This window comes from Drosophila eugracilis, unplaced genomic scaffold (genome assembly GCF_018153835.1).
Source record: "Drosophila eugracilis isolate 14026-0451.02 unplaced genomic scaffold, ASM1815383v1 contig_1622, whole genome shotgun sequence".
NCBI classification, from domain to species: Eukaryota; Metazoa; Arthropoda; class Insecta; order Diptera; family Drosophilidae; genus Drosophila; species Drosophila eugracilis.
The window spans coordinates 234534-256897 of record NW_024572449.1 but is presented as its reverse complement, the minus strand read 5'-3'; the positions used below and the strand labels follow the sequence as shown (position 1 = coordinate 256897).

Sequence of the window (22364 nt, the reverse complement as noted above, 5' to 3'; positions counted from 1 at the left end):
AGCTGAAGAAGCATCTGGAGAAGAAAAACAAGGAGTGCAGCACTGCTGAGGAAAATGCTTGCATGTACGTGCCAATGAGGTGAGCGACAAATTCAACCTGGCCAACGCCAATCGGAAGAAGATTACTAATGAACTGAACTATATATGTGTCCTAGGACACTCTGCTCAAGCAGCTCGAGAACACGCGCAAGACTCTAGAGCAGGAGACACTGTCGCGCGTTGACCTGGAAAATACCATTTAGAGCCTTCGTGAGAGGCCGTCATTCATGGATCAGATCCGCTCATAGGAGATCAATGAGTCGCGCATCATTCCCCAGAAAAGATAAAGCGAAATTAACGGACGCCTCAGCTCCACGTATGATGCTAGTTTGAAGCAGAAGCTACAGGAGGCTGTACAAGGTTAAAATCCGTCGTCTGCAAGAGGCCGCTGCACGCACATCCAATTCTACGCACAAGTCTATCGAAGAGTTTCACTTGTCTCGTGTTAGTATTTACGGTCTAAATGCCAAGATTCGTAAATTGGAGCAGGAACTCAATAACACTAGCGAGCGTTACGGCCCAGATGAGGATTAGCTCGATAAGGATTTTATTCGACTGCGCGAAATGATAGGTAAACTGCTGGAATTCCAGAACCTCATGGACATCAAGGTCTCACTGAATTTGGAAATCGTTACCCACGACAAGCTGCTGCACGGCGAGGAGGCGCGACGCCACCACGGCCACGTCCTCTTCCACTGCACTTTCTCTGCCTGTCAGCCAGTGCCAGTCCACTTAAAGCAGCTTTTGTAGAACTGCTGCAAACTAGATCAGAGCTTTTGTTGTTAAGTTTCTTCTTATATTTTCAGCGTGGTTTTTTGTGCGACTGTTGATTTGGTTATAATATGAACTCGTAATAAAATTGGAAATTTGAATGCCTTGCAATTTAAAATTCTTAATCGAAATTCGTAATAGTTTCGGGTGTTCAAGCGATTTTAGTTTTCCGTGAATCGTGGGCGTTAGAGAAGGAGGTAGGATGCTGAAATAATCTTGCGTTCCTTAGGGACCTCAAACTTTGTATCTTTTATAGTTCCTGAGAGCTCATCATTAATAGACGCTTATAGGCGTTATAAAGACGGACATTTCTCAGTCGACATCGCTATTGATCATGATCAAGAATATTTATACTTTATAAAAAAAGAATCCTTCTACGTATTACATGCTTTTCAGCAAATGTAATATACCCTTTTACTCTACGAGTAACGGGTATTGTTTTATATTTTAATAATTGCTTATAAGTCAAATAGTGGTGATGAAAAAATAACTTCAAGACGATTTCGTAATATATATTATTATTCAAAAATTTATAATTTATACCTCGGCAAAGCAAATATTATTATTAAAGAAAGATAGAAGAAAGAATAATTTATACCTTGGTAAAGCCAATCAGATACACCATTATATATTTGGTTTTCAGATCCCGATGACGTTATTCTTATATCCGTATCCGTTAAAGGTGTTTGTCGGATAAATATATCGTTTTGAACGACATATATTATTGCAGACGTATTGCCAAGCCATGTTGCATATTGAATACGAGTTCTTTCTATATTAATGGAGTCTTTTAATTTTACGGGGATGTGGTGGTCATTTTTCACATCATATATAGTATAAAACGCAGTAAACGACTTCTGAAAATTCTAAGAAATGGGGGTTTTTTAATTATGTGTTTAGGAATATATTTAAACTTACTTTTTTTACATTGTGCTTAAATAAAACATATTTAAGGTCGTGTGAGCATAGATATCCTTGAACATTTAATTGACGAAGAGTGTGGTTAGTTACCAATACGCTTATTAAGTTGGCAGCTGTGTCTAAGATATCCAGCCCTCCCTCATCTGATTGAAACACAAATTTTTGAGTAGTTACCCAAGACGGTGGTAACCTTCTTGGCGTCAAATCTCCTTGTAAGTACTCATTCAAAATCATTCTACGACCAGACCAATATAAAAGTTCATCAACATATCTGAAATCGACCAAAATATAATTAGTTCCTTAAAAGACTGGGAGAAACGATGTGGTCAAAACTAATTATTTACATTAATTTTACTACCACCAATTTTTTTCAGAAAAAATCTTGATTAACAACTGGCAGTGACGTTAAAAAAAGGAATTAAAATGATTACAAAAAAAGCTCTTTAAAGAAATGCAAGCCTAATTTATTATTATCAAAAACTAGTGATGTACAGGGGGCGCTATCATTTGTGGGCCGATTTAAGAAATGAATATTTTTCTTAAATATCGACCGATTAGCTTGATCAGACATATTTAACCTTGGATACACGCATAAACAACACGCTGAAATGGTGCAAATGTATACTGAAAACAAGAGGACACGCTATAGTCGAGTGCCGCGAGTATAAGATACCCGTTACTGTTTTAAAAAATTTAAAATATTCATTTCCCTAGTGGAAATTCCCCAAGCGCCACCTATTGTCGGAGAAAACATGTTAAGTAACTGATAGTGACGTCACTGCCCATGTGAGGCCTTATAACCTTAGTTTATTCATAAATAGCGAAATAATGTTCCGATTTAAAAATATCTTTGGTAAATCGATAGATAGTAACAGAAATAAGTTACACAAGGTAAAACGAAGGCATTCATAATAATATAATAGACGCCACAGTTTGTGGGCGTAAGAGTGGGTGAGGCCTAATAGAACTTCGTGGCAAGTTGCAGAGGCATTAATTTCTTCATAAATAGCGAAAAAATGTTCCGATTTAAAAAATCTTTGGTAAATCGATAGATAATAACAGAAATAAGATATACAAGGTCAAACGAAAGCATTTATAATAATATTATAGACGCCAAACGCGGTTTGTGGGCGTTAGAGTGGGCGTGGCCGGATGCAACTTCGTGCCAAGTCAAGTTGCAGAGACATACGTATATAAATACGTATTCTTAAGCAAAATTCTGTAGCTCTTATAGCTTTCGAGATTTTTTCATTTTTGGTTCTTCGTGTTTTGTCGGCGTTAGAGTGGGCGTGGCTTGATCGGAAAAAACCATTCGCATTGGGAGGATCATAAAAACCTACACGCTTAATCCGAAATTTCTATCTCTTATAGTTACCGAGATATGAGTTTTTCTAGAAAATGCGAAAACCGAATTAGGCGCTTGGTGGGTTACAGGGTCGGAAACGCTACCTTCAAGAATCTTCATGGTTAATCTCAACTTTGTATCTTCTATAGTTCCTGAGATATCAGGTTCATACGGACAGACGGACAGACGGCCAGACAGACGGACATGGCTCATTCGTCTTCGCTATTCATCCTGATCAAGAATATATATATATATATATATATATATATCCTTTTACTCTACGAGTAACGGGTGTAATAACAAGTCAATTGTGTTAGCTCAACGGGCATATAGTCGAAAATATCCTCGCCAAAAAAGACTCTGTTGAGCAACTAAGAGTTTTTAGCTGCTTTAGAATAAAAACATTTTTTTTTTTTTGACTTTGCTATTTATTTTATTGAATCTTCTTCCTTTGAAGACTAACAATAAGTGTATCAAATCGTAAACCTAATTAATCTAACTAACAGTCATATAACTGAAATTGTGCTATAGGGGGCCCGAAAGTTATTGCTGGCTTTGCAGGTCGTTGCGTTGTAGACGGGAGCGGCTGGAAACCCAAGTCAGGCTTCTTGCGAGGCGATTGGGGTGCATAGAGAGTTTTTAATTGTAGGACGCTTTTTGCTTGTCTATTTCATCTTTTACGGTAAGAATGCCTATGTCCATATGGGTGTTTTGATTGCGAATATACCATGGTGCCCCAGTGATAATTCGGAGGGTTTTTGATTGGACGCGATGTATAATATCTATACTCGTTCTGCTGGCGTTCCCCCATAGCTGGGAGCCATAAGTCCAGATGGGCTTGAGGGTAGAGTTGTAGAGCAAGACCTTGTATTCCAGACGCAGGGGTGAACGGGCGTTAAGAATCCAGTGGAGGCTGTTGGCTTTCAGTTTTAGATGTTCTTTTTTGCATTGGATGTCTCTTCTCCAGTTTAGTCGTCTGTCAAGTGGACGCCGAGGTACGTTACATCGTTAACTTGGGGAATCTACGTGTTATTCAATGATAGTGGAGGGCATTTTTGTTAATTTATTTTAATCCGCCAATCAGATAGCCACCTCTCTACTACGAGGAGGTGATTTGCTAGCTGTGTGGTGGCTCGGCCTGGGCACCCGGAGCGACTTCGAATTGCGGTATCGTCAGCGAACGTAGATGTTGTTAGCTGCTCATTCGTAGGAATATCCGATGTATATAGGAGGAACAGAGTACTCCAGCTTTGATAATGTTGTCGCCGGATGTTGCTGTGTTTCACCTTACTGCGAAGGTTCTGTTGTATAGATACGACTCAAGAAGCTTATGAGTGTATCCAGGCAAGTTTGTTTTAATTTTGTGCATGAGACCATCTAACCATACTCGATCAAAGGCTTGACATACATCGAGGAATATTGCGCTGCAGTATTTCCGATGCTCAAAGGGTGTGCGAATTTCTGTTGTTCTTCTGTTTACTTCTTCAATTGTGGTTTTGACGGAACCCAAATTGATGAGCAGGGATAACATTGTGTGCTTCTAGATATGGTATTATACGCGTTAGAAGACATTTTTCGAATAACTTAGACAAACACGATAATAGACTGATTGGTCTGTAGGATGACGAAATTGTATGGTATTTCCGGGCTTCGGTATCATAATGACAATAGATTATTTCCATTTTTTTGGATAGTAGCCGAGTGTCAGATAAATTTCTTATTGGCGTGACTGTTTCGATAGGGGGCTCCGATTCGGATGAGCCCTCCACAGAGGATGTTTCCTACTGGTTGGCGAAAGTTTTTTAATATACCGCTGGTGTGCCTTTTCTGCGTCTTGCTTTAGAGCTCGATTTAGTAAGCGAGTGGCTTTATTAAGACATTGTTTTGATGACGTCGATCTGTTGGTTTGCCAGGCACGTCGCAGGCTCCTCATTTCTAGGATGTCCGCTGCGATGTTAAATTGAGGGTTTATTTTGATGTGTGAGCATACATACTTTTTATATTTTAACCAGTTGGTTCTGTGCGACGTCAACCTGTGGGGGTCATCTGTAGATTTTTTGCTTTGAAGCAGAGTTATTTTCACTGGCGAATGGTCTGACGGCAGGTCCGAAAGTACTCTGGCGCTTATAAAATTGCGTGGAATGTTTTTGGTCACCGCAAAGTCTATTAGATCTGGGACTTTCCTGGGGTCTGTTGGCCAGTAAGTGGGGCTGCCAGGGGAAACGAAGTCTAATTTGTTGTTCGGTTTTATGATTGCATTGCATAATTGCCTTCCTTTGGGAGTCACAAGGCGTGATCCGCAGTGCGTGTGTTTGGCATTATGGCCCCTGCGGCTATAAAACGATCTCCAAGCAGGTTATAGAAGTCCTTCAGAAATTGTAAAGCGAGGAGGGCAGTAGACAGCGGCTATGCTGAGGTGTTCGTTGCCTGACTGCACTTGAATAAAGTTGGCTTGCAAATACTTAGTTGCAAAACTTCGGTGAAAGTGGTGCCTGATGCGTTCCCTGATTAGGATGCCGGCTCTGCCGTGGGCCTTACCATCTGGATGATCTGTGCGGTAAAGAGTGTATCCTCTTACTTGGAAGTTGTATTTGTTTGTGTGGTGCGTCTCTTCCAGTAGCATAATGTCGATATGGTTATCATTCAGAAACAGTGTTACTTCATGGTTGTGCACGCCATTGGCGTTCCACATCGTTATTCGCAGACTTGCCATCTGTTATTTGGACTGCTTAGCTACAAGTAGCTGTAGCACCATGTTCTGGTTATGAACCAGTGTTTGCATGGTAGTTTTCATGAATGACATGAATTCCATCATACTTTGTTGCATGGTGATCATCATAGATTCCAGAGAGCCTTGCGACTGAAGTTGGGTCTGCTGAGCGTTTCCTAGATTAGGCTGGAGAGGGTTTTCCGTCCCTGATCGAAGGGCATCGGCGTATGAGCAGCCCTTCTGGGTATTTAGTTCACCCTGTGAGGATTTGCAGCCGTGTCGGAAAATACTTCCGGCTTCGTACGCGGGTAATTGTACACATTTTGGGTATTCTGACGCGTTGCTGTCACTTTACACATTCGGTCCTTTATCTCCTTGTTGATCGGGCAGCCTCTGTAGTTTGCCCTGTGGTTACCTTGGCAGTTGACGCATTTTTTCTTCTTGGGGTCTTCTTTGTTGGCAGGGCAGTTGGCCGAATTGAGGAAGTCTCCACAAGCTACGCTGACTGTTCGAAGTGAACAGTAAAACCTAGTGTGTCCATACTCCTGACAATTTGTGCATTGCACTGGGCCGTTTTTTTTCTGTGGCTCTTCCACGGTAATTCTTCGGTGCAATAAGTATTGCAGATTATAAATGGAATGCACTTCATTTTTCTTCAGGACTTTGCTGTCTGGCTCGAGCTCGACCCTGAAGCGTGGTTGCGGCTCTTTTTTCCTGTTCACGATATTACTAACTTTTTTGCAGAGAACCCTTTTTCTTTAGAGCATCGATAACTTCCTTGGCGGTTACGTCGGGCTCGATTCCTTTTATTACCACTTGCAAGCCCTTGCTGCTTTTAAGTTGGTACGTGTAGTATCTTTTCCTAGCTTCCTCCAGGTATTTGGATACAGCTCGAAACTGTTCTTCAGATTTGGTCTGAAGCTTGGTTTCATGGATATCCCCTTTTGTGACCGGAACAACATGAAAGTTTCCGTCCCCAGTCAGCGCAACAATTTTGTTTACCAGGGCGTTCGCAATTTTCTCCCTAATGTAAATTGGTGAGGCTTACGTTTCTGTTGGGTCTCCTGAGCCCGTTCTGGTTCATTTTCTGCTAGGAGCGCAAATCTATTTCTGTTAGAATTCCCGGGTATTTTATTTTCAGTTTGGACACGGTTTATTTTTGACTTGTTGCATACGGTGTTATTATGCGGGCTGAGCTTACGCTTGATATGAATGTACCGATCAAGTCCGGTCTGTATGGCCGAACCCGCTTGCTGAGTTTTGTTTTAATTTTGGTTAGTTGACGAAGTTTTTGTTGCCTTTGTAACTGAAGTAATAGCAGTAGCTGTGGTTGTTGTTGGTTCAGCTTGCGATGAGAGAATTGGCTGGAAAGCCGACGACATCGTAGACGCAGTTGTTGTTGTATTTGCAGAAACGGTAGTTACCGATGACACTGTAGAAGAGATTGCCCAAGCTGCCGTCAGTGCATCGATCGGGGAGAGGGGGGAAGGGCATTGAGAGCTCCAAGACTGAGTAACGGCAACGCTGCTTGGGGTTAGGAGTCGGGGCGACAGAGAGCGGACGTCTTCGGTTGCGGTCAAAGACATTGCACTACATTTTGGCTCCGGAGAGACATACGAAAAGTACGCGTTGTTTCGAGCAACAGAGAGTCGGCGCTCGTCTTGCTGCTGTTGTTGTCTTTCGCGGCTTTGAGTCGTCGTCAATACATTGATGCAGTTCAATTTACAAACTTTTATTTTGAGTTCAAATCAAACCAAATTAACTCGGCAACAAAACCACGCCGAATGCAAAAAAGTACAGCTTAACAGCAAAGCTTCTAGCTACAGCAGTTCTACAAAGATCCCAAAAGCGTATGCGCTGCAAAGTAACAGTAAAGCGCAGGCGAAACTGAGATAGTCAAAACAAACTAGAAACTGCTCATTCGCCTCTGCTTTGGCTGCTTGGCCCAACGTCCTCCCCCCGTTGAAGGCTGGCCCTTCAACAAAGTCCTTGAGGGGTAGCAGACACAGCAAACACACCGCCCGCCTTGTCCTTCCAACACGTGTCTTTAGTACGGCATCAAGGTTCAGTTGATCTCTTCCCCTCGTTGATCAAAACGCTGCAGTTGCCCTTATTCTTCCCTTATGCTTCACGATCTTGCCTTCGATCTCCTTTTGCTCCACATTGCCTTTAGAAATAGCTGACACATAGTAGTCGTTGTCATAGGCAGCGATTTCCAAGTCCAGTGAGCCCTTGATATCCGGGTACTCCTGCAGTTGATGGGTCATCTCTTCGCGCAGTCGAAGTCTCGAGCTGAGCACCCCCTTGGCCGTAAAGATCGCGAGTGGTATCTAGTTCCTGCTCCAATACACGTACGAGCTCAAAATCGGGAGTCATGGCATTCAGACCATCAATTCGAACACGGGTCGTGCGCAACTCTCCGGTGGACTTGTGCGTAGAGTTGGATATGCGTGCAGCGGCCTCTTGCAGACGACAGATGTCCTATGAGTGGATTTGATCCTTGAACGACAGCTCCTCACGCAGGCTCTGAATGGTATTTTTTAAGTCAAAACACGACAATGTCTCCTGTTCTAGAGCCATGTGCGTGTCCTCGAACTGCTGGCGCAGACGATCCAACTCCTTGGTCATAGCAATGAGTTCATCAGTGATCTTCTTCCGATCGGCATTGGCCAGCTCATTTAATACAAGCGGCCATTCCCCTCAGCAGTGCTGCACTCATTGGTTTTCTTGTCTAGAAGATTCTTTTGCTTCTTGTTTGATTACTGAAACGGTTGCGAAAAATATCAAGGGCATCATCATAATTCGCGTCAGTAATCTCCAACGCTCTCACAGTCTCCAAGGCTGACTCCCGCAGACATGATATGAGACACCTGTTCTTCCCCATCTTGATCAACTGAGGATGGCTGTCAATCGTCCTAAACAGGGCGTATATATCCGTCTACTCGACATAGACAGTGCTGAATGTTGGCATCGGCAACGGGGTCAATGACGCAGCAGGTCTGTATGGAGTGAGTGAAATATCAACGCCAGTGGTACCATCCAAAAGCGTAGAGTGGGCATCAACTCTCCTGGAGCGCTTGGCAGCTTCCCGCTGGATGTCGACGTGCACGTTCATGCGCAGCTGAGAGAATTTCCAATATTAATCACTTACTATCGCTGTAATTTAGCTCCTCAAATTCCTCCTGAAGCGTGGCGAATCGATCGCGCGGATCTCGATTGCCTTGAGGGTCTTCGGTCCGCATCGCAGACTTGACATTCTGATGCAGGACCTCCATTTTTTGACAAGTCACTTCTGCTCGTCTCCGCGGCATCCGATCCCTGCTTGGAGCAGCACATCCAGCGTCTTCAGCTCCAGACTCCATTATGTAATTTAATTGTACAGTTATTACAACAAAAACTACAATATTCCGTGAAACTTTTAAACTAATCAAAATAATAGAAACGGGGTGCAATCACATAGACGTTACAAAAATTTTACGCACTTAAAAGTTTTTAATTGCGGCCGAATAAATAAAACGAGGCACCTCAATTTCAAATTTTATTACGAGTTTAAATTAAAACCTAATCAGCAGCCACTCAAATAATAACGTCGAAGATACAAGAAGAATTTTAACAACAAAAGCTTTGATCTAGTAAGCAGCAGTACTGCAAATGCTCCCAAAAGCGCATGCGTTACAAAATAACAGTAAAGCGAATGCGAAGCTGGGAGAACCAAAACGAAATAGAAACTATTGTTGAACACACCGCTGCTCATCAGTGTATGCTTGGCCCAACAATTTATAATCTTGAGATGTCAGGGCATCTTATGGTGGTACCATTATCCGCCCAAGACCATTCGTACGCCCACCAAGCTCGAAAGACCGTTTTCGCCTTTTGTAGAACTGTGGAATTCGGTATGTTTTTTTCCCGTCTACTCACGCCTAAAATCGCCTATTATACTGTTTAAACTTGTGTAACATTTTTTGTCAAAATCTATCTATTTACCAACGATTTTCCAAATCGGAACATTTTTAATGAAGAAATGTGGGTTCTAAGGTCTCACATAATCAGTGACGTCACCATCAGTTAGTAAATAAGCTTTTTTGACAAACGGTGGGGCTTTGTCAATTTCCACTGGCAAAATTAATACTTTAATTTTGTGTAAAACAGTAAAGGATATGTTAAAGTCGCGGCACTCGGATATAGCATTTCTTCTTGTTTGAAAAGAAATTGGTGTTGTACTCGTTACTCTTACACGATATTCGCTTAAAATTATGTGCGCTATATAACTTGTGAAGTACCCTCACGCGGCCCCTCCGCCCCCCAGGTATAGAGACATTTAGTTAAGAGTAGTCCGTAAGCTAGGACTTAGGTTAATTTAGACCCACGGAGGGCAATTAGACCTACGTTAGTCAAGACCCACAAAGGGCACTTGTACATACATAGCTAAGATGTAACAGAAGCCCGTTAGGCTTCACCGCCAGACAACATCGCACCCGCGGCGGAGCCAACATCACAGCGGCAGAGCCAACATCACATCGGCGGAGCCAACTAACGAGCACGATTACACCACGTGACGCCGGAGCAGTAAAGCTAGAGAGAAAAGGACGACGACAGATCGCACGAAGACAGCGAAAGGGGCGCTGACGCGATCAACAGCAGAGAAGGGGCCTTAGCAGGTTCCAGGTTCATTATGGTTCAGTCTTTGGTCAGCATCGCAGCATTGATGTTCTGATGCAGGGCCTCCATTACATTAAAGGTCACTTCTGCTCGTCTCCGCTGCATCCTCTCCCTGCTTGCAGTTGCAGATCCAGCGGCGTCAGCTCCAGACTCCATTATGTAATTTGTATGTAAACAACAAGTTTCTGTGGCACTTTTTAACTTATTACAATATTCAAAACCGCGCTATAATCACGTCGTCACTAAAATGTTAAGCAACTAAGAGTTTTGAGTTGCTTTGGAATAATTTTCAGTTCAATTTACAAATTTTTATTAATGCAAAAAATTACAGGTTAACAACAAAGCTTCTAGCTACAGCAGTTCTATAAAGCTCCCAAAAGCGCATGCGCTGCAAAGTAACAGTAAAGCGCATGCGAAACTGAGATAATCAAAACAAACTAGAAACTGCTGATAAACCCGCCGCTGCTCATCTGTCTTAGCATTGGCTTTGCCCAACAGACCCTATTCATCGTCTTATGGCCAATTTTTCTGAATTTGGTATTATGACAGACCGTTCAGCGGCGGTTCATGAACGTCCAAGATGCTCAGCTAATTTGGATGCGGCAGTGATAGATAAGCTCTCATTTTTTTTGTTAATATAGAGTTTAGGCAGAAAGTTTTGTAATACTGTTATCTATTGTAGTGGAGCTATTTTTAATATTTTGATATGATATTCTTTTAGTTCTGGGGCAGATCCTATTAATGTTTGTAGGACTGAGGTAAGTTCTAAATACGTTATGTTTTTTTCTATGGTTTGGGCTTTTGCAAAGAGGGTATAATTTTGAAAGTTTCTTTTGTATTTATGGTTTCGGAACTGCTCTGAAAAGTTCCAGTCGCCGGAGAGGTCTCAGAAATGTCGTGCATATATGTTAGCAATTTCTTTGCTGACTAATGTTGTCCCATTGTCTTGTGGGTTTGTGATCGCATGAATTGGCTTTACTGGGTTAAGTCCGCTGGGTAGATGAGGGGGTAGCGGGTTGGATGTTGGAGGTGAAAGAGTTGCAAGCTTCTTCTTTACTTTATTTAGTTTGAACCTAAATTTGGCATTTTTGCACCTATAGTCTATAAAAATTTCTACTGTAATTATTCGGTTTAATTGATCAGGTGTTGGTCGAGGTGTTTGTTCCACCATGGAACCCTGTACGGAGGAGTATTTGGTGAAGTTTGTGGGATGGAAAGGTTTGCGCTATATAGAATAATGCTGTTAATTTGGGCTGCTTCTTTGTTAACGTTTTGGGAAGTTGGATAATTTCGTTTGTTTGGTGGGTAAGTAGGTTGTACTTCCCCAGTTGGCATCTTTTAGTTTTAAGAAAGGTCTGTTGAATTTTCGTGATTAAGTTGATGGAAATATGGTCGTGATAATAGGAAAATGGTCCCTACCATGAAGGTCGTTCAGTATTTTCCACTTAGCGTGGGGGGCCAAAATTGGACAGCAGAATGTGAGGTCGATGTGTGTGTAAGTATTGTGAGTTGAAAAATGTGTGGGAGATTTGTAGAATAATCGTTCAGTAGAATAAGATGTGCATTGTCAATAAATCTTTGAGTTATTTTCCTCGTGTGTGTGTTGTTGGTGAGCCCCAGGAAGGATGCCATCCATTAAAATCTCCCATAATTAGAGAGGTTGCTTGTTGTGTGTTAAATGTGTTTTGAAGTGCTTAGTGAAAATTAAAACGGCTTAAGTTTTAGTCTTACATAAAGCTTACTGATCTATATGGATTTGGTGTCGCTGTTGTTAACGTGTTTGTTTTTTAGAGCTTTGGCATTTGTCTTAAATGCTTTAAGATTCGTTGTTAGGTTATCAGACTTATCTTGAGGGAAGATTTTTATTTCTCGGTCTTCTGTGAGTAGTGACAAGTATGGTGTGACTAATTTTCTCGTATGTGTGTTGCAGTCAGTATATATGTCTTATAGTTTGTCGTAATCGTGGTGGTGATGGTGTTGAAGAGTTTGGCTTAATGGTAACTTTGTTTTGGCTTATCCGGTGGTTGTTGCCTTCAATGAAGTGATATGTGTTCCCAATGGGGTTGTAGTTGTGTTGTGTCTGTGTGTCTATTTATATAAGTATTCGGTGATTGAGGGTTTGTTGTCATCTGAACTGTGGTGCTTGTAAGTGTTTTGGCATAGGTGTTTCTCAATTCAAATCCGTGTCGTTCGAAATAAATGTGGGAAAAGAAAGAAGAACAAGGAGTGGTCAGGTCAGTGATATGTGTTCCCCATGGGGTTGTAGTTGTGTTGTGTCTGTGTGTCTATTTATATAAGTATTCGGTGATTGAGGGTTTGTTGTCATCTGAACTGTGGTGCTTGTAAGTGTTTTGGCAAAGGTGTTTCTCAATTCAAATCCGTGTCGTTCGAAATAAATGTGGGAAAAGAAAGGAGAACAAGGAGTGGTCAGGTCTACAATAGTTCTGCCTAAACATATTAGAAATTTGCTTTAGTATTTATCGTTAGCATTACCTTCACTATCTATTAACATAAACGTATCGCTTGTAACTCTGCAAAAATATTGTTATCGATACTGCACGAAAAGAATCGTCGCAAAAAATACTCACTTTTGCTTTCTGTGCTTGGAGAGGAGTAAATGTAAAATCCCTAAAACCTATGGTTTTTCCATTCGAATAATGTAATTGGACTACTCACTGGCAATCCCACAAATTTGATGTCAGAAGTGGGACTTACTTGGATAAACAGCAGATAACCGTGGCACAAAGATTCGTTAAAATCAGAGAGTGGCTAATTGCGCATCAGCAATTAGACGGCGTTTTACGCATCGAGGAGGCGTTTTACGAAGGAAGAAAAGCAGTTAACTGGCAGATCGTGTACAACGGAGATTAAGGATGAGGAATCTGATTACGGGGATGCAACTTCATTACAGGACTCAAGATCTACAGCAGGCGGAGGTCGCAGTTCATTTACATTGCGCGACATAGAAGACTCCCTGTTTCAGTTCAATGGTTCGAGCCAGCCGTCTGTACACAGCTGGATCCAGAAGTTTAAAGATAATGCGGCAGCAGTCCAATGGAATAATCTTCAAACTAGAGGCTGAGTTCGGATCAGACGTATCGGCAATTGAAGTTCACTGCATGCTGAAAAATCGACGAAAAGGCCCAAATGAGGATACAAGGAGTATCTTTTGATCAATACAGGCTGTAAAATCTGCCTTATCCGCGATGACGTGGTTGAGATGGAAATAAGAAATATCGAGCTTGTTAACGAAAAGCACTTTCGCGTGTTTGGTTTTGTTGGGCATTTTATTTTCTCTTTGTGGTTGATATTTGTTTGTGCAAATTTTGCCGATAACATTTTTGGTTTGCATTTTTGTTTTGGCACGACTTATCTCTTCGGAGGTTGAAGTAGTACTGACATTTCGTAGTTACTTTTAAGTATAGTATCAAGTTTAAATTGTGATCGACAAATGTGTGCACTTATCGACTTTACACCGAACTGAAAAGTTATGACAATTTTATTAAGCTTAAAAATTTGTGTGTTGCCTTATAAGAATATGCTCACCTAATGAAATGCATTAAAAATGTCAACCTAGTTACTACCTAGCTACAATTTAAACGCCAAAATCTAATTCTACTGACGTGAGAGTTTCAACAGGACTGAAGGCATGAAGTTATAAAAACACACAATCTCATTGTCTCCATATCGTTGAAGTGGCTTTATCGAAAATAGTCCCTTAAACGGATTAGAACAACGAATTGTGTAATTAAAAAACAAAACAATTTTTGATAAATTGATATATATTTATTAAATTAAATAGTTTACACAATCACCAAATTATTTAATAAATTAATTATTTACACATATCAGAATGATTTTTTTAGATCATCAATCATATGGATGACATGCAATGTCTGTGATCAGGAATAAACAATGTAAACAACGTTCAGAATAGTATTACAAGAAACTCGAGTAAATGTAAATAATTTTAAAGTTTAGATCTCTTCTTTTTTCCGAAGTCGATAGGAATTAAATAGGAAGATATGTGAAGACAATATCTCAAAAAAGCAAAAATTATGTTCACAAATCCAGTCGCACATCATCTAAAAACAACGAAATATACCGCGATATTTTAGCGATTTTAGTTTTTCAAGATTTGTGGGCGTGGCAGGATGCTGTAATAAACTTGCGCTGTCCCGGGACCTCAAGAATCTTCATGCTTAATCTCATCTTTGTATCTGCTATAGTTCCTGAGATCTCAGCGTTCATACGGACGGACGGACGGACAGACTGACATGGCTCAATCGACTTCGCTATTGATCCTGATCAAGAATATATATAATTTATAGGGTCGACAACGCTTCCTTCTATCTGTTACATACTTTTCAACGAATCTAGTATACCCTTTTACTCTACGAGTAACGGGTATAAAAATCAAGGTTTAATGTTACATGGATATATATTTATTATATGGTCTATCATTAATATTGTGTAAGAAAAGATAAAGAAGACCTTTGATAGCTCCTCTAAGACGGCTTCTACTCATTAGTGCTGGAGATTTTCAACGGACTCTTCAAGACACGATTCTGTTCTATATTAGTAGGGATTAGCATCCGATGTCCATAACGTCACATTCGCTCACCCTGACAAACATCTGTCCAAGAAGCATAATTTTCATCCTAGTAAGAATAGATCCAACCCTTCATAAAATCAGCGCTCGGTGACCCTCAAATTCTGAAGTTGTCTTGACATCGTATCGGCTGTTTCACTTTATGTGTGTAACTTAATATAGGCCGATGTGTTCATTGGCCAACTTTCGTACGGGTATGAACTGCGTAGCTTTCATGGCTACTAGATCACCCAACTTTTTTCCCTTATTATTTTGTCATAGTTTATCTTGAGTTTTTCCGATTTATCCGTTCTTCTTGTAGGCTTAACTGCATCTCATCTTGTAGGACCTTCAGGAGCTCATAATTGGAGTTATCTGTCATCCATTGGCCAAAAATAACTTCAAAAGACGTGTAACCAGTCGATGCGAGGATACGCGTGTTTATAGCCTGATGGACTTGGGACTTATACCATTTTGCTGGTTCAGCTGCTGACATCTTCGAGAGTACGGAAATAATAACTCTGTTGACCCGTTCGATTTGGCCATTGCCCCTTGGAACACCTGCTATCTGCTAGTCTTGATGTGCTCAATTTCGTTGTTTCTGCAAAACTCTTATATGCATGTGATGTAAAAGTAGCTCCATTACCGCAAATGATTTTTTGAAAACTAGCAAATATTAAAATTAAAGATTCTAGATGCTTTACAGCTTCTTCTTCTGCGTTTGTCGACTTCGTGGGGAATCTCCAACTGTATCCATCAACTACGTCAAATATATAATTATAGCTTTTCGACTTTAAGTTGAAGTGGTCTCCTTCGTTAGATGTTCATCAAGCTATCGACATGCAGCATTTTGGTGCCTGCTCGGTGCTCTTCATTGAATGTAAATGTTGACAGGTATGCTGTTTTGACCTCCATAACATAACTAGTAAAATTTTTCTCTTATGGCGTTATTTTCTTACTTCAGTATAAAGGGTGTATATACTGTAGTGCTGCTGCAGAAGTGTTCCTCCGAGTCCATGCTTAGATGCATCCACATGCAACAGGCTCTTAGTTGCTCCACTTTTTGCTTCTATTCTCCTTTCATTTTATAACCGTGATCTTTTTTCAGTAGCTGCATTAAGGGATTTGCAATAATAGCGTCATTTTTAATAAAATATCGGAAGTAGCCCTTACACCCGAGGAACGCTTGCTTACCCCTAATATTTTTCGGTATTGGAAAATGTTTAACAGCTTTAACTTTCTCTTTCCTAGGCCATATGAGCCCATTTTCAACGATGTCGTCTATGTACACCTCGCAAATACTGACAGCAAATTACAATACCCAAATTGTTCTCTGTTAAATTTTAAAAGACCTTTGTCTTGAACGCTGTGTATTTGCGGCTGGGTTTATCAATTTATTAAGGTCAAAGACTGAAAAATACATTGCATCTTGTCAAGCACTTCGTCTATGAGTGGCACTGGAAATCGACCATATCCTTCCTTTTACTAGCAACATCTGAATGGGGTTAACGTACAATGCTCTGCTGTAACCATTACTCGACTTGTTTACGAATTATCTCTCGTTATGCTGGTAATGATCGGTTAGGCGCTCCCTGAATGCCATTTTGTTACAATTCGGTATTATTGTCATCTTTACAGGACAGGCTAGCTTCCTCGACGTCATGTAATCAACTCACTCTTTAACAGCTGCTTTGTATTTTGAGGGATATCTAGCTCTTTATCATGACTTACAACATTGTTAACAATATGTTGCATTTTGGCTTCTTTGTCGTCATCTCCTCCAGTGAAAGCATTATTGCTATTTTCCAGATCAACACCTTAAATATTAAATTTTTTTTGGGAAAATAATAAAAATCCCCAAATCGCTCCATTTCGGATTGCTCACTTCTAAAGAGGACATTAAAATGCAGGTACTTAAGCTAGTAGCGCCGCCCCACTTTATTCGGGCATGTTGATGCTGTAAATCAGTTATTTATTTATTTGTTTATTTATTATTTATTATTATTTATTTAGCTCTTAACATTTACAGACACAAGCAAGAGCAGCAAGGGCTAACAATTCACAACCACTTAAAATTTTTAGTAATAACAAAAAATCAACAAACCAGAAAAAACTCAATAGTCGAGTGCCGCCACTATAAGTCACCCGTTATTATATTACATAATTTTAAAATATTCATTTTGCTAGTGGAAATTCCCAAAGCGTCACCTATTGTCGGAGAAATCATGTTTAAGAACTGATAGTGACGTCACTGCTCATGGAAGTTCATAAATAGCGAAATAAAGTTTCCGATTTGAAAAAATTTTTGGTAAATCGATAGATATTGACAGAAATATGTTATACAAGGCAAAACGAAGGTATTCATAATAATATTATGGACGCCACGGTTTTCCGCGGTTTGAGGGCGTTAGAGTGTGTGTGGCCAGATAAAAACTCGTGCCAAGTTGCAGTGGCATCTCCTAAATACGTATCTTCTTAAGCCTAACTTTTTAGCTCTTATAGGTACCGAGCTTTTTGCATTTGTCGTTTTCCAGGTTTTCCAGGTTTTGTGGGCGTTAAGGTGGGCGTGGCTAAATGGGAAAAAAATAATTCGCATATATATGGGGCATCATAAAAAGCTACATGCTTAATACATCTATCTATCTTAACTTTCTATCACTTTTAGCTGGAGCAGTTCACTATCTATCGCAACACTCCTCACTTGTGTATTCCGCAAGGGATGTATCAAATTACACCCAATATATATATAAAACTGCCACCTTCCTCGTGGGCCTTGAATATACGCCAGATCGTCCAGGAAGAGGTTCACCTTAACGATCCGTCCTACACATACACTCCCAATCACGATGTTCCCTTCTGCGAGTGGCCCAAATGCGAATTGTTTTTATTCCAACTAGCCACGCCCACCCTTACACGCACTAAACCCGAAGAAACAAAAATGCAAAAATCTCGGAACCTATAAAAGCAAAAAAGTTACGCTTAAGAATACGTATTTAGGAGATGCCACTGCAACTTGGCACGATTTTTCATTTGCCCATGCCCACTCTAACGCACACAAGACGCGGAAAACTGTGTCGTCTATAATATTATTATGAATGCCTTCGTTTGACCTTATATAACTTATTTCTGTTAATATCTATCGATTTACCAAAGATTTTTAAAATCGGAACATTATTTTGCTATTTATGAAGAAATTTAAGTTATAAGGCCTCACATGGGCAGTGACGTCACTATCAGTTACTTAACATGCTTTCTCCGACAATAGGTGACGCTTGGGTAATTTCCACTAGCAAAATGACTGTTTTAAAATTGTGTAAAACATTAACGGGTATTTTATAGTCGCGGCACTCGACTATAGCGTTTCCTCTTGTTCCTTTTAAAATTAGTTACATATCTGTTTGATAGTACTCCGCATGGTCTTACGACCACAGATGAATCTCCGCGATCATTAGATCTTCTCTCGATTGCTGATTTTAGTTGACCGATCGTTGAAAGTCTTTTGCTCGTCCCCGTAGGCTTCATATCTCTTTCGCAGTACTTCATATTAAACGGGTCCAGGTGGAATACCGCTCAAAGTCGATGAGAGTTTTGCATCTTTGAATCCATCACATACACCAATGAATAGCGCCTTCAATTCCACGCCTGAATCGCCAGCGGCCAAAATTGCCAAAAACTAACGACTTTCACGGTTGAATTCGGGCCCTTTCTCCACTTAGTAGCCTCGTCCTCTAGCCTCTAAAATGCTAAAAGCTGTTTGTACTACCTCCTGTTCGGTCGCAGCCAGCTTAACTCGCTCCTAGCACTGATCCCATGAGCTCAAGCCTTGGTATGGATGTCGTTTGTAGAGAAGCTACCTTGGTTTTGCTACCCAGTAGCACTGCGGCAGTTTCTGATACACGCATTGTGCCCGCTTTACGGCTAGCGGGAGGCTATCAGGCAGCTTGTCATCTTAATACCTCCATTGAACACCTGCTTTAAATCGTCTTTTTATATGCTTCGTATACTTTTCCTGCTGCTGTAAAGCCGGTTGATCATCATTTGATAGGCTCTTGCTATTCCTCCAGGGCCACAGTCCGTTGGGCGTCAAGGAAGCGCAGGATCTCCATGTTCCCTTCAGCCTCACATGCTTATATGTGAAAAACGTGATAGTTTCAGGTGATGTCTTTACCCCCACTGTTGGAGCTTCTTCCTTCCGTTCTTCTCAGCGATCGGTTCTTTTCTTGGTGCAAAGCACACGCCCTAGCCTGCAGTTAGCAAGACCTGTCAGAAGTCGTATCCGGATAGTGGTAGATGTCGAAGATCACGTCGTGTGGTGTCTTTTAAAGTGGGCTATATCCAAGGACTGCGACGGAAGATCAAGTGACTTGACCGAGTGAATGTTTCGAAGATCATATACGACTAGCTTCGTTTGGCAAATGCAGGAGATCCTTAAGTCTAGTCTGACCTAGCTATCCTCTTACCAGGGAATCCCGGCATTCCACTGCATACACAGAGACTGCGCTTGTCCGTTCACTCCGAGGTCCTTTGGCAATGGGGCGTCGGTCAAGGTTAGAGATGATCCTACCATTCGCATACAAAGTCACTGGCAATACCCTAAATAGTATTGCCACACCGTATTGTCTATTTGCATGGCACATGGCTTGGACGGGACCCATGGTGCCTCGGAATATCAGGGAATGATGACATTCTGTTCATACGTTGAGATGATCAAGGGCCAGTCCACCAGCCTACCGGAAAACTTAATCATCGCAACTACTGAGTTATCGTCCCCACAAATCACGGAAAACTAAAACTGCTGAGATCTCACTCTACTTTAGAGCTAGAAATTTGGTGTCTTTGAAATGAGAGCTTAATTTACGGTGGTTCCATTATTCCGCCACGCCCACTCTTACTATGTTCGAAAATCGGGTTTTGCCATTTGTAGAAACGCTGAGATGACAGAAACTATAAGTGATAGAAAGTGGCGAATAAGGATGCCGATTCCAATGATGCCATATGATTTTTTCCTCACTGCGCTTACTCTAAAGCCATTACCTGCGGAAAGATGTGTAATAAAAAAGATGTGTAAAATGTACATTTTTTTGTCAACAATTTTTTTAGACTATTTCTTTTTTTATTAGTTTTTCTCTGCGATCTCAAAATACTAAAAGGAAGAAGTCAAAGCTTAACTTAACAGTGGTATATTTAAATTATGTCAATGTCCAAGGTGGGGTAGTGGGACAAGTTCCTTGGTTGAGTGTAAACGTGATGTGCTTACGTTTTGTATGCGATCAGCTAGCCCCTTTTATACAGCCACTAGGTGGTTTTGTATATATTTTGATACTATATTTGAAGATTTCGAGCGGCAGACAATTGCAGTGTCTTCAGCAAATGTTGATATGACCGTTTGACGGGTTCTGGGAATGTCCGTTTTGCACAGGATGTATAATATTGGTCACGCACGCGGATCCAAACAATATTGACACTGTCCAAAAAATTTTTTACAAGGCAATTGTTTGTAATAAAATAAATTTATTTAGTAGGATAATTTGTCACGAAGATATTTCTAAGTGTCAGAAAAACTAGCTTGGAATAAACTAACAACTAATGCAAAAAAAGATAACATAAACGAGAAAAACTTTGCGAATATATTTCTTAAAAATCAAGTGGGAAAATCAAACCCAAAATACAAATTAATTATAAACCACAAGCAGGTTGGTAACTACATGATATACATGATATCTGATAAACCCCCAACAAAAAGAGGAAATGAGGATCAGGCGAAAAGAAAATATAACTTCCAAAATAAAATAATGGAAATTAACAACTTTGTCGAAACATACGCTGGAGCAGTTATGTATACCCATACATACCCTAATTAGTATAAGGTCAATACATAGATAAGCTTAAACTTGAAGCTTTTTACTCCACGGTTAAGCGAGTCAGTAGATAAGATTATTTACAGCTTATCGCTATTACGACAAAGAATTCAATTTAAGCGTTTTCTCGAGAACTTCTAAAATCTTTCTTCAGACGACAATGAAGTAGTTACAAAGGACAGCGATCAACACCTTCGCATTGGGGACTTGGAAGTCGAAACTCGAAAAGCAGCGAACAACCATCCTATCAAACAGACGCACATGTCTGGTCTTGGAAGGCGTTTTTTAACCTTCCATCGGAACTGAACTACCACGAAGGTGCCGTAGGCGTTATCGAGGAAAAACTGAAGAATCCTGAGCTCTTATTAGTTGATGTTACGGGGGATGAAACCAAGGACACAAAAAGGCTGGTGTTTTTTCCGTAAGGCTATGCTAAGTCAATGATTTTGACTTCAGTAACAGATAAGGGTTATCAATAGGTAATGGATAAAGAGACATCTCTTGAAGTGTGAGAAGCATTAAAATCAAAATTCGAAGCATGGTCCAAGGATCAGTTGCTTAGAATTTGTACCAAGTTTTTTGTATTGTTTTGGATCAACGGAGAGGATGTTTCGGTAGAAAACTTTTCTGTTTATGTGAACCTATCTATTGTGTAGGATTACTAATTCCATTGCCGCAAATTTTATTCTCTTTATGTCATTAGCGTCTGGTGTCTTGCAATGACTTTTAGCAGCCTAGAAAATATAAAATCCTAGCCACCCTGTGATGAAGGCTCAACTACTCTAACAAGTCCCAAATGTGAGCGGTTGTAGAGTGAGGACACTTGGTTTTTTTTCATTTTCTTCATAATTCTTTATTTGATTGCAGGAGCAGCCTTTATGCCGCTTCCAACGTCCAGTTGTTTCTGATTCTTACATTTTCCTTAGGCCCTGCCCACAGTTGGGCGGCAGATAGACGGTTATGTATATCTTATATGTATTATATATATTATATTTAATTATGCTCTCTTTAGCTGAGCGCGAGGGTTCATGGATGTACTTGAGTTCGTTTGAGTGGCCTGGGTATGTAACAGAATGCTGACACTTGCACTTTCTGTGAAAGCGCCGATTGACTCATGTTTCGGCCACTTAGGTTTTTGACCCGGCTTTTTGTTTATGTAAACACTGCAACAAAGTGTTAAAGTGTGTTTGTTTCAAGTACTCTTGGTACAGTAGATATTCAATATATGAGTACGTTACATCTCCCTCCTTTTGAAAAATAACGCAATTTCATGTAGTTTTTTAAGTTCTTATTATCTATAAAATTAAAAAAAAAATGTTTTGTTTTGTTTTTTTTCGAGTTTTTTTTTGTTTTTTTTTTGTGTGAGGTTTTACATAATAACAATCAAGAAAATGAAATTTATCAAAAATATTTATATAATATATCAAAGATATTTATATATTTATGTTATTATCTATGTATGGTCATATT

The 22364-nt window shown here is 40.4% G+C and overlaps 1 protein-coding gene across 1 annotated transcript; it reads right to left on the bottom strand.

Annotated features, from left to right (window-relative positions):
- Positions 1-1103: 1103 nt before the first annotated feature.
- LOC108118393 (inactive dipeptidyl peptidase 10-like) lies at positions 1104-5768 on the bottom strand. Its single transcript, XM_041819596.1, has 4 exons — positions 5539-5768; positions 1729-2002; positions 1409-1676; positions 1104-1135 (listed from the first exon to the last, which is right to left on the bottom strand). Exons 1-4 carry the CDS (start codon positions 5766-5768, stop codon positions 1104-1106), a joined length of 804 nt encoding a protein of 267 aa, XP_041675530.1.
- Positions 5769-22364: the final 16596 nt, after the last annotated feature.